Source organism: Mustela lutreola, chromosome 9, assembly GCF_030435805.1.
Source record: "Mustela lutreola isolate mMusLut2 chromosome 9, mMusLut2.pri, whole genome shotgun sequence".
Lineage (NCBI taxonomy): Eukaryota > Metazoa > Chordata > Mammalia > Carnivora > Mustelidae > Mustela > Mustela lutreola.
In genome coordinates this window covers 29,902,080-29,913,719 of record NC_081298.1, presented here as the reverse complement: position 1 = coordinate 29,913,719, position 11,640 = coordinate 29,902,080, and the positions used below count along the sequence as shown (strand labels likewise).

The window sequence follows — 11,640 nt, the reverse complement described above, 5'->3', positions numbered from 1 at the left end:
CCCCGCGCTTCCCGCGAGATCCCGCTCCGCCCGCTCCGCCCCGCTCGCCGCGCTCCCTGCTCCCCGCGCCGCGGCACTTCCTGCCTTCCGCGCCCGCGCCACCCGCCCTCGCCCGCGCCCGCCGCCTGCCGCCCGCCGCCCGGCGCCGCGCCCGCCGGCGCCCCCGAAGGTGCCCCCGGCCCGGCCGGGTCGCCGCCCCGCCCGCCGCTCCGCGAGCCGCTTTGTCTCGGGCGGGGCGCGCGGGAGAGGCCGCCAGGTGCCCCCCGCCGCGGGCCCGGGCCCCCCGCCCCGGGGCGGCGGCGGTGGCGCCGGGCCCCGGGGCGGGGGGCGCGCCGGGATGGGCCCCAAGCGGCGGCAGCTGACGTTCCGGGAGAAGTCGCGGATTATCCAGGAGGTGGAGGAGAACCCGGACCTGCGCAAGGGCGAGATCGCGCGGCGCTTCAACATCCCGCCGTCCACGCTGAGCACCATCCTGAAGAACAAGCGCGCCATCCTGGCGTCGGAGCGCAAGTACGGTGTGGCCTCCACCTGCCGCAAAACCAACAAGCTGTCCCCCTACGACAAGCTCGAGGGCTTGCTCATCGCCTGGTTCCAGCAGATCCGCGCCGCTGGCCTACCCGTCAAGGGCATCATCCTCAAGGAGAAGGCGCTGCGTATAGCCGAGGAGCTGGGCATGGACGACTTCACCGCCTCCAACGGTTGGCTGGACCGCTTCCGCCGGCGCCACGGAGTGGTGTCCTGCAGCGGTGTGGCCCGCGCCCGGTCACGCAGTGCCGCCCCCCGGCCCCCAGCGGCTCCCGCCAGCCCGCCTGCGGTGCCCTCGGAGGGGAGTGGCGGGGGTTCGACGGGCTGGCGCGCTCGGGAGGAGCAGCCGCCGTCTGTGGCCGAGGGCTACGCCTCCCAGGACGTGTTCAGCGCCATCGAGACGAGTCTATGGTACGACTTCCTCCCCGACCAGGCTGCGGGGCTATGCGGCAGCGATGGACGGGCGCGCAGGGCCACCCAGCGCCTCAGTGTCCTGCTGTGCGCCAACGCAGACGGCAGCGAGAAGCTGCCCCCACTTGTGGCCGGCAAGTCGGCCAAGCCCCGCGCAGGCCAAGCCGGCCTGCCCTGCGACTACACCGCTAACTCCAAGGGTGGAGTCACCACCCAGGCCCTAGCCAAGTACCTGAAGGCCCTGGACACTCGCATGGCCGCAGAATCTCGCCGAGTCCTGCTGCTGGCAGGTCGCCTGGCTGCCCAGTCCCTGGATACCTCGGGCCTGCGACACGTACAGCTGGCCTTTTTCCCTCCGGGCACGGTGCAGCCGCTGGAGCGGGGAGTGGTCCAACAGGTGAAGGGCCACTACCGCCAGGCTATGCTACTCAAGGCCATGGCCGCGCTGGAGGGCCAGGATCGCTCAGGCCTGCAGCTAGGTTTGATGGAGGCCCTGCACTTTGTGGCTGCCGCCTGGCAGGCAGTGGAGCCCTCGGACATAGCTGCCTGCTTCCGGGAGGCTGGCTTCGGGGGTGGCCCAAATGCCACCATCACCACTGCCCTCAAGAGTGAGGGGGAGGAAGAGGAGGAGGAGGAAGAGGAGGAAGAAGAAGAGGAGGAAGAAGAGGAGGAGGGTGAAGGGGAGGAGGAGGAAGAGGAAGAAGAAGGCGAGGAGGAGGAAGGGGCGGAAGGAGAGGAGTTGGGGGAGGAAGAGGAGGTGGAAGAGGAGGGTGATGTGGAGGACAGTGATGAGGAGGAGGAGGAGGAGGAGGAAGAGAGCTCCTCTGAGGGGCTGGAGGCTGAGGACTGGGCCCAGGGGGTAGTGGAAGCCGGTGGCAGCTTCGGGGGCTACAGTGCCCAAGAGGAGGCCCAGTGCCCTACCCTCCATTTTTTGGAGGGTGAAGAGGACTCTGAGTCTGACAGTGAGGAAGAGGAGGAAGATGAGGATGATGAGGAGGATGAAGATGATGAAGACGATGAGGAGGATGGTGATGAGGTGCCTGTGCCCAGCTTTGGGGAAGCCATGGCCTACTTCGCTATGGTCAAGAGGTACCTGACTTCCTTCCCCATTGACGACCGAGTGCAGAGCCACATCCTTCACTTGGAACATGATCTGGTCCATGTGACCAGGAAGAACCACGCCAGGCAGGCGGGAGTTCGGGGTCTTGGACATCAAAGCTGAGCCACTGGGCCTAGTCATGCCCGACCCGGATGTGGCAGCACCAGCCCAGGGCAGAGGACTCTCTGGGCAGCCGCTATGGATGGAGCCAGAGTGGGGAGCTCCAGATTCTTTAGTGATGTTCCTCGGGCCCTGTGACGGGCCCAGCCACCTCGGTAGGGCCCAGGGCTGGGGTCAGCCTCACTGCCTGTTTATTGCCTCTTTCTCAGAGTCCTCCTTCCTCCCCATTTGCCCCCCGGGCTTGGGGGACCAGGTGGGGAGCTGTCCGGTGCTACCACACCGTGCCATCCGTGGACTAGGCCCCAGGAGCAGCCAGGGGTGGGCCCTGGAAGCTCCCGGCCGGAGAGTGCCTCTCCCCTCTGCCGTCCACACCAGGTCTTTGGTGGGGGGGACCCCAAAGCCATTCTGGGAAGGGCTCCAGAGGAAGGTCCAGCCTAGGCCCCCACAAGGCTGGCAGCCCCCTACCCCTGCCCCTGGGCCGCCTTGAGAAGCACAGTCTAACTCACCGCAGGCTCCTGAGCCTGCCTCTGCCTGCTTCCCCATCTTCCCAATCCCTTTCTCTGGCCCAGTCCAGGTTACTTTGGCCCTTGGTTTTCTTTCCAGATTGGAGATTCCCAAGAGGCCCTTCAGGGGAGTGATAGTGGGCACTTCCTTGTGGCTAGCTGCAGGCCCCATGCCTCTCCTCCCTCTCTGGCAGGGCCCTATCCTGGGCAGGGGGCCTGGGGCTGGGCCCGTAGTCCAGCCATCCAGCTACTCCTTTCCCAGTCTGAATTCAATAAATCCGTCCACTCCCCTTTTGTGGGGGTGAACGTTTTAACAGCCAAGGGTGCATCCTTCATGGTCTGGGCTTGCGTCTGTCTTGGGAACACGTCCTTTCTTGGTTCCTTTTGGTCCTTTTTCTGGTGGGACATGGAACCAAGTGTTGAGAGGGTAGCCACAATTCAAGTCCTGACTGGGGCGAGGGGCCACCTCCATATCTAAATGTTATCTAGGCTTGGGGAGGAAGGGATCTTTAGTGTACCTGTTTGGGTTTGAGGAAAGCTGGGCCTTGCACTGCTTTGGGGTTAGAAGTTGGGGTCAGTTAGCTAGGAGAGGAGGGAGGGAGCCAACTATCCCTGTTGGACAAAGTTAAACTGGGAACTAGGAACAGGCACAGAAGGTCCTTGCAGGAGTGGGCCCAGAGGACAGAGCAAAAGGGGTGCTGGGGCAACTTCTGTGGTCCAGGTTAGAGTCTGGAGGGACATACAGAGCATCCCTTGGTCTACCTTTAATGCCGTAAGAGGGAGCCCTTTAGACCTCAGTGATTAGCCTCTCCAAGCCTGGTGGCCATCCTGGGGACAGTGGCAGGAGGAAGATAAAATTCCTGGGACAGACTGCACCCCCAAGAGGCTGGGGGCACCCCAGTCCAAAGGTGAAGCCTCGTGTCTCTGCTGATCCTACCCCTTTTCTCCTTTCATGGCCCAGCCCCTCCCTCATTGAGGCCCTCAGGCCCCAGTGGTTCCAGCCAGGGGGAGGCCTGGGCCTGAGGAGGCCGCTCAGCTCTGGGTCAAACCGGTTTTCCCACCTCCACTGGGGCTGGCACGTTGCTGCTGTGGTTCCCTCCCCACCACTTCCTTTCAGTTCTTCCTCTCTCCACCCTGGAATGTTAAGGGGGGTATATCTAAGTCGTCTTTTGTCCCCTCCCTGCCCTGGGTGTGGTCTTTTCTAGAAAGGCAAGGCCACTATGTATGACTTTAAATCAAAAAGGTCGAGTGACAATTCCACACTTGGTCTTCCAGACTTCTGGCACTCAGATTTCCCCTGTAGTCCTTGAGGACAACGAAACTAAAGGACTAAGGGACTGCAAAACGTAGTTGGGATTCCCCTTACCATCATTCCCCCACCCCATCTGAGCTGTGGAGGAGGAAACCAGAAGGCCTTAAAGGAAGCCCAGGCCCCCCCGCCGGCCTGCTCCAGAGTAAGGGGGGCAGGAGCAGTAGTCTTCTCCCTGTTGAACATGGCCCCTCCCTCAAATACCAACAAGGCACATCATTTCCGTGTGTCTCCTCTTCTGCTGGAACTGAGGTCATCTCATTAGTGATAGCACCAACTGATGTTAATAGGGCCCTTGCTGTGTGCCAGGTGCTGTGCTAAGCATTTTCAATGCTCACGAATCCCTATGAGGTAGGTAAAACCATGTGAAAACAGGCACAGAAAGGTCCAGTAATGTGGCCAAAGCTACACTGCTAGTCTTTGGTGGAAGCAAGCTTTCTTCTCTGGCTGATCCTAGAAGTGCCTCTTTTCCTGCTACTCTTGTCCCTTCACTAAGGAAGGACCCATATCCCTAACCCTACTACAAACAGTGCTCTTTTGAAATGGAACTGGCTACTAAATCCATTTCTAACCCATGGAAGATAGCTCTCGGAAGGAGGTGAGAGGCTGTGGAAGTGTCTACTGGAGCTCTTGCAGCTTTTACTCCCATATCCCCAGTCCCCATACAAATGCAGATCTTCCATAAATACCCTTCCCATTTTCCTCCCTATTACCCTGTTGGGACAAATAGGCGAGAATCATTCCCATTTCGTGAAAGGAGAAATACGATTAAGGAGCTAAATAACCTGCCCAAGGCACTGGCCCTGAACCCTAGTATTCTCCCTGGGAATCTGGGGGACATATTAAATGCCCTATCAGGACACTGCTGGGAAGGGCACTAGTGTTGATGGCCCTAATAGCACAGAGCTCTGAGGAGGGACCCAGCCAGGAGACAGTCACACAGCCTATCACACAATCCAGCTGGGAAGCAGCAGATGATTAGCAGTGGACGCCCAGATGAAGCTGACAAACATTGGGATGCCGCCTTCACTTGGGACTGATCACTAAAGGATGGGGAAGGGGAATCCCAGCCCTGGGGAGGCTGGTGCAGGGATACTGAGGGCCTGGTTGGCACTGACAGGTTTCAGAGTGGGCCAGTTTGGCTGATCAGGTGGCGCTTGGCGCAGATGCTGGGAAGACAAGGCCACTTAATCACCTTTTCAAAGCTGGGGCCTGGGAGTAAGTACAGGGAGAAAACTACAACTCCCAGAAACCCCTGCTCCCCGCCCAGCTGGGGACAGTTGCTATGGTTTCAGAAAACAATATGGCTGCTCCCTGCTGGGAGAAGAGTCTTCGAGTTATAGAGGCAGAGGCAGGTCTGGTCGCTGTCAGTGTTGAGAGAAGAGGCGCCTGAGGGATCCGTGAAGTTGGGGCTGGACTCTGCACGGCTGGAACGGCCTGGTCTTGCCTTGCCGAGGGTGCCAATGGCGAGCAACGTGGATGAGGAGGCGCTGCACCAGCTGTACCTGTGGGTAGACAACATCCCTCTGTCCCGGCCCAAGCGAAATCTCTCCAGGGACTTCAGTGATGGAGGTGTGCACCTCAGTATGTGTGCGCTCCTGTGTGTATGCCCCGTGTGCCCGTGTTTGTTGACACGTTCTGTCCTGTAGTACATGTGTAGGGGGTCTGTATGCATATGTCTCTTTGTGCTTCTGTGCGTGTGGGTATGTGTGTATTGGGGGTGCCTGACTACCTCTTAGAACTTTAATTGTGTATATGTGTGTGTGTTTCTGTGTGTGTCTGTGGGAATAGGAATATGTGTGTATCCATATGTATGTCCCCTTGTTCTGTCCTTTATGCATGTGTGGTGGTGATGATGGTGTGTGTCTAACTGTGTGAGTCTGTGACTCCCTCCTGACACCTTAATAAGACGTGTATTTGTGTATGTTTTTGTGCTTCTTTGTGTGTGTACTTGTTCTTTGCTGTATTCCATATATCTGTCTTGTGGGAGTCTGCGCATGTGTATGTTCATATGTTTGTTGATGGGTTCTGTCCTGTATGCAGGTAGGGGGTCTTATGTGCATATGTGTTTCTTTGTGATTTTTAGGTGTCTCTGTGTCTAAGGGTGTCTCTTGAGATTTTAATGACAGAAGTATGCATCTCTGGTACATTAGTACATTGGTGCCTATGTGACTTACTGTGCTTGTGTTTGTGTGCTTGTGTGTGACTCTCTTGAACTTCAATGACGGAAATATGTATCTGTGTATGTGTTTGTGAATCCCTGTGTGTTGTATATGTGTGTGCTATATGTGGGCTTGTGTATGTATGGGCATGTGTGTTTCCTGTGTGTCTACACACTTTGTGCATATCTGTAGGGGGATCTTATCACATGTGTCTGCTTGTGTGACTCTGTGACTCTTTCCTGGGATTTTGGTGGTGGGAGTGTGTGTGTATTTCCATGTAAATGACTAGGATGGGATGCCAGGCTCCTGGCACGCTCTCTTGGAGACTCATTCTCTACTAGAGGACCAGAGACCCTAGTTTTCATATGCCTGAGCTGAGGGGAATGGGATGCCTCTCCTCTGGGGTATGCTGGAGGATGATTACTGATTTCTGGTCTTGCTTTCTTGAACCCCTTTCCCTCTCTTCCACCACCCCTGCCTCCCTATCATCCTTTCCCTTTCCACATCACCTCTTTGCTTGGCCCCACCACTCTGCAATCCATGATTCTCCCATCCCATCCACATCTTCTCCCTACTCCTTTTCCCTTACCTCCTTACTCCCTTCCATGTCTGCTCCCATTCCCTCAGTCCTGGTCGCAGAAGTCATCAAGTTTTACTTCCCCAAGATGGTGGAGATGCACAATTATGTCCCTGCCAACTCTCTCCAACAGAAGCTCAGCAACTGGGGTCACCTAAACAGGTAGCAAAATGCCTGGTGCGCTACTGGAATCTCCATCCCCTACCCAGACCCCGGGATCCCAGGAAGGGCTGGCCTACCATGCCTCCCCCCATCCCGGACACAGACCTCCCATGGCCTCCAAAGCCCAGGCTGGGATTCTGTTTGTGGCAGAGTAGGGAGGGACAACACAGTCAGGATCTGGTAACAAAATCAAGGGACTCCTTTATTGGGGAGGAAGCAAGGAAAGGGGACGCCAAGAATCGGGTTCATTCCCCCAGGGTTGCACCACTTCCTTCTACTCCGCGCCCCTCAGTTCATTCCCTGGGGACCTAGTCCGCCATCCCTGTGCCTGTCTCCCAGGAAGGTGCTGAACAAACTGAACTTCTCCGTACCAGAGGATGTGATGCGCAAAATCGCGCAATGCGCGCCGGGCGTGGTGGAGTTAGTGCTCATTCCGCTGAGGCAGCGCCTGGAGGAGCGGCAGAGGCTCAGGAAGCAGCGCACGAGCTCCTTACAGGTGCCGCCCCATCCGAGTATCTTCCAGTCAGCAGGAAGCCCCGCCTTGCCGACAGATGTGGGAGAGGGTGTTTGGCAAACAGAGGCTGGCCTTGGGGACCACGGAAGAGACATGGGGCTCCTTGCGGATGAGCGAGCCTGAACTCACAGTAAACCCACGGGGTGGGGGGTGTTATTTCAGGAGCTGGCTCCCCAGGATGGCACTGGATACATGGATGTGGGTAAAGTGGTCTTTACTTTTCTTCCCTCCCAGGAGCAGCTTTCTTTCTGTCCTACCTATGGGGGAGGGGAGGGAGAGAGAAGTCAGGAAAAAGGGACTCCAGCTCGACTAACTCCTCCACTTGCCTCTTCTCAGGTTTGTCCCAGAAGGCCCGAGGGGAAGGTGCCCCAGACCCCCAGGGAGGGGGGCAGGTCAGGTAAGAAAGCCGAGTTCCTATCTCACCAGGTCTGGTAATCCCCCAACGCAGCGCTGGCAGATAAGGGTGGGGACAGACTGTTCCTGGGAAGCAGGAACGGGGTTGGCGGGAGGGGATGGGGGAAGGAGAGTCTGGCCAAAGAGCATCAGAAGGGTAAGAGTGGGGCCCCAGCTCCAGGCCTCCGCTAAACTGCTTCCCACCCCAGGGGGGGCCGGCCGCCCGCGCCCCGGCCTCCGGGATATGGCCAGGCAGTGCAGGGCGGCGACCCAAGCTTCGTCCTCCAGATCGCTGAAAAAGAGCAGGAGTTGTTGGCCTCGCAGGAGACAGTGCAGGTGACGGTGACTGGGAAGGCGTGGGCGGTGGTGGGGCACTGGGTGCTTAGGGACTGCAGTGGTGGGGACAGAGGGCAGCAGGCAGCTGACTTCACCTCTGTGCCTCGTGGCCCAGGTCCTGCAGATGAAGGTGAGGCGTTTGGAGCACTTGCTTCAGCTCAAGAACGTGCGCATCGACGACCTTTCCCGGCGGCTCCAGCAGGCAGAGCGTAAGCAGCGGTGAGCCGTGGCGCCGGCCACGCTGGGACGCCCCAGTACCCGCCAGAGCCCAGACGCCGCGAACCGACGCACCCACCCACGCACCCACCGACCCACTGACTGACTGACCAATGGGCGGGCGGAGCCAGCAGCTCCAATGAGTCTCCTAGGGAGCCGGCGCGCCCCTCCCTTGGGATGGGGGCGAGTATGGGAGGGAGGGTCAGTGAGGCAGGCACCTTCAGAGCAGAGCCCCTGGACTGAGCCACCTCCTTCCACTCCACCCGGGTCAGGAGAATGGACCGCTTTCCAGAACCCAGAAGCCACGTGCAGAGACCTCGAATGCTCCCCAAAGCAGTGCCCAGAACCACGGGCTCCGCTTTGGTGCTCCCTGCTGTGGGCCTTGGGGGGCGGTGCCCCGGTTGGGTCCACACCCTTAGAAACAGGTCCCAGCCCAGCTCTGAAGACAGTGGCATCTCCATCCAGGCTAGTTGTCTGTGCTCTGGGCTGGGGAGGAAGTTGCCCCAGGCAGCCAAGGGAGATCCTTGCCTCTCCTGGGAGCTCACCTGGGACCCAAGTCGAGGATGGAGAACACAGCAGATGGAGAAGAAGGGGTGAGGAATGGGTTCAGCCAGGAGTGGGGAAGACATGGACTGTGTCTGTCCCAATCACCCTCCCCTCCTGTGGGGGGACCTTTGAGAATGCTTGGAAGTTATGGGATCACATTACCCCCATTAAAGAAGTTGTGCTATCTTTCCTGTGACCACCTTCTCTCTCTGCCCAGATTTCTTGCCCCTCTTAATGCTGTGTTCCACCATCATCACCACCCTTTTGAGTGAAAGAGCCTTGAAAGCCCAGAATGGGTCTCACCTTGTGGGCACCTGGACCCTGGGTGGCCACTGCCTGAAGGTTGATGACAGCACAGGGGTTAGATCATGTGCACTTGAACAGCCTGACTTCTAACTCTGGCTTCAGACTGACCGCCAAACCCACCCTCACAGTATCTCCCAACACTGTCCAAACCCAAATCCAAGCTGAGTCTTCACATTCTCTCCAAATGTAGCCACACCCTCACCTCCAACCCTGACCATTTACAGACCCCCAAATCTATCCTCCGTATGACTCCCAGCCCCTCTCACAGCCTGACCCCTAATTCTATGGTTCTACGGTTCTATGACTCTCAAACCTGACCAAGATGGTCTGGCCATGATGTGACCCTAAATCTAATAATTTACCAACTACTGGTAACATTCTGAGACCCCACGATTCTATTCCTACACATATACTCAGCATATACCTAGGGGAAACTTAAGGTCTTGTGTTCTGTATTCTGTGACACCTGTATAGCAATGTTCATAGTGAAATTCTCCGTAATAGAAAATAATTGAAAAGAACTTGTATGCGTGTCTATCATATGTAAGAAATTACCATAAACTTAGTGGCTTGAAAGGGCATACATGTATTATCTCATATCTTCTGTGGGTCAAGAGTCTAGGTGTGGCTGAGCTGGGTTCTCTGCTTCAGAATTTCTCCTAAGACTGCAACTGAAGTGTTAGCTAGAGCTGTGGTTTCATCTGAAGTCTTGACTGGGGAAGGATTCATTTCCAAGTTTACTTGGTTGTCGACAGGGTTCAGCTCCTTGTAAGCTGTTGGGCTGAAGGTTTCACTTTCTTGCTAGTTGTTGGGTGGTGCTGCCCTCCTTTCCTTCCCCTATGGTCATGTCCCATGAGTATGCTAGCTTACTTCACCAAAGCCAACAAAGGAGAGAGTTAACAGAATCTGCTAGCACGATGGCTGTTACAGTCTTCTCTAATGTCATCATGGAAGTGACAGCTATCATACTTGTTGTATCCTATTTATTAGAAGTAAGTCAGGAGCTCTAGGCCACCTTCAAGGGGAGAGGTACACGTGGGTGTGAATCCCAGGAGACAGGGATAATTGGGAGCCATTTTAGAAGCTGTCTACCACAAGGAGGAAAAAGTAATAAAAGGATAAAAGCTAGGACAGCAGTTACCTTTGAGAGGAAGCAGAGAGCAGAGAGGCGAGAAGCATGCACATGAGTTATTTGTAATGTTTTAGTCCTTGGGCAGGTGGTGGATTTATAGGTGTTCATAGTGGGCTGTTTAGAGACAAGCAGGAGAGAGTGTCATGAACTAAGGAGTATGTGCAGTCCAATTCTGTTCACCTGAGTTCCTAAAATAATAAACATAAAAATTGAGAACCACTCCTGACCTTGATCTGAGCCTCTTCCCTGCACTCAACTTGGTCTTAGGTTAACACTGTCTTCAGCCTGATCTTCTACCTTCCCCAAATTAACCACCAGCTCTAGCACTATTATTCTGCTATAGTTTGTCTTGAGTCTCCAGAGTTTTGTTCTCTGAATCCATTGTCATGGAGCACACCTGTAGACTCCTGTATGTGGAGCTGGTAGGAATGGTGTGTAGAGGGGCTTGGGGACCAGGAAGTGGGGTAGGGCATGGATCTGCCTGACAGGGACACAGTGGGCCCAGAATACAGGTTTTGTGGCAGGAGTCACCCTCTCAAGAGTTTGCTAGCTCCCTCCATGGCAGAGGCTGGGCCAAGTCCTGGAGGTTCCTCTTCCCTGAGTTCCTCCCCTGACCCCAGCTGTTCCTAGTATCCACATATGCCTGAGTCTAAAATCATGTTTGACACCCTACAAATTAAGTTTCCAAAACAATGGAGAATTTTATTGAATGTTTCTTGGGAATAAATATGAAAGTGGGTTATATCACACATTATAATCCTATAACTCTTCTGGAAACATCCCTCTTGTTCCCCAAACTTCCCCTCTGACAGCCATTGTCATATCTCTCCCCCACTGATCCTCACACTCTTCTTCACTTTCTGACCCACATGAAATCTGATCTCTTCTGGATCATTCATTAATTCATTCATTCCTCTAATGTTTATTTAGTGCATACGATATACTAAATGCCAGGAACACAAAGATGAATATAAAACATGATTTGTCTCCCCTGGTGTTCACAATCCTAGAAGAGAAGAATGCATGCAAAGTGGTACTTAAAATTTTTTGTTACTCAATGTTTTAAACAGATAAAATACACATAATTAAGACACACATAAAAAGTAAAATGTCTCCTTGGTGCCCACACAACTTCAATAGGCTTAACTTTTTTATCTTTAGTTTTTGTACATTCTGCCAGAATGTCTTTTTGTGAATACAAGCAAATATGCATATTTATTGTTATTCTGCATCCTCCTTTTTTTTTTTTTTCTTACCATAAAGGGGAAGCATATTACCCATGCTGTTCTGTGTCTTGATTTCCATTCAATATGATCTCTTATAGATATG

The 11,640-nt window shown here is 55.3% G+C and overlaps 2 protein-coding genes across 4 annotated transcripts; both read left to right on the top strand.

Moving 5' to 3' along the window:
* The first annotated feature begins 75 nt into the window (after nucleotides 1–75).
* Nucleotides 76–2,979, top strand: CENPB (centromere protein B). Its single transcript, XM_059133836.1, has one exon. It carries the CDS (start codon nucleotides 338–340, stop codon nucleotides 2,156–2,158), a length of 1,821 nt encoding a protein of 606 aa, XP_058989819.1. The 5' UTR covers nucleotides 76–337; the 3' UTR covers nucleotides 2,159–2,979.
* A 340-nt stretch (nucleotides 2,980–3,319) lies between these two features.
* Nucleotides 3,320–10,632, top strand: SPEF1 (sperm flagellar 1). 3 transcript variants are annotated; one of them, XM_059133838.1, is made up of 8 exons: nucleotides 3,320–5,539; nucleotides 6,757–6,868; nucleotides 7,208–7,364; nucleotides 7,545–7,584; nucleotides 7,719–7,779; nucleotides 7,985–8,111; nucleotides 8,227–8,320; nucleotides 8,600–10,632. In XM_059133838.1, the coding sequence occupies exons 1-8, from the start codon at nucleotides 5,431–5,433 to the stop codon at nucleotides 9,067–9,069; spliced, it is 1,170 nt and encodes a 389-aa protein (XP_058989821.1). In that variant the 5' UTR covers nucleotides 3,320–5,430; the 3' UTR covers nucleotides 9,070–10,632. The 3 variants fall into 3 exon arrangements, with proteins under 3 accessions (XP_058989821.1, XP_058989823.1, XP_058989824.1); XM_059133840.1 differs by having other exon boundaries at nucleotides 3,321–5,539; nucleotides 8,227–8,330; nucleotides 8,600–9,062; XM_059133841.1 differs by having other exon boundaries at nucleotides 3,327–5,539; nucleotides 8,227–8,743.
* The last annotated feature ends 1,008 nt before the right edge of the window (nucleotides 10,633–11,640 follow it).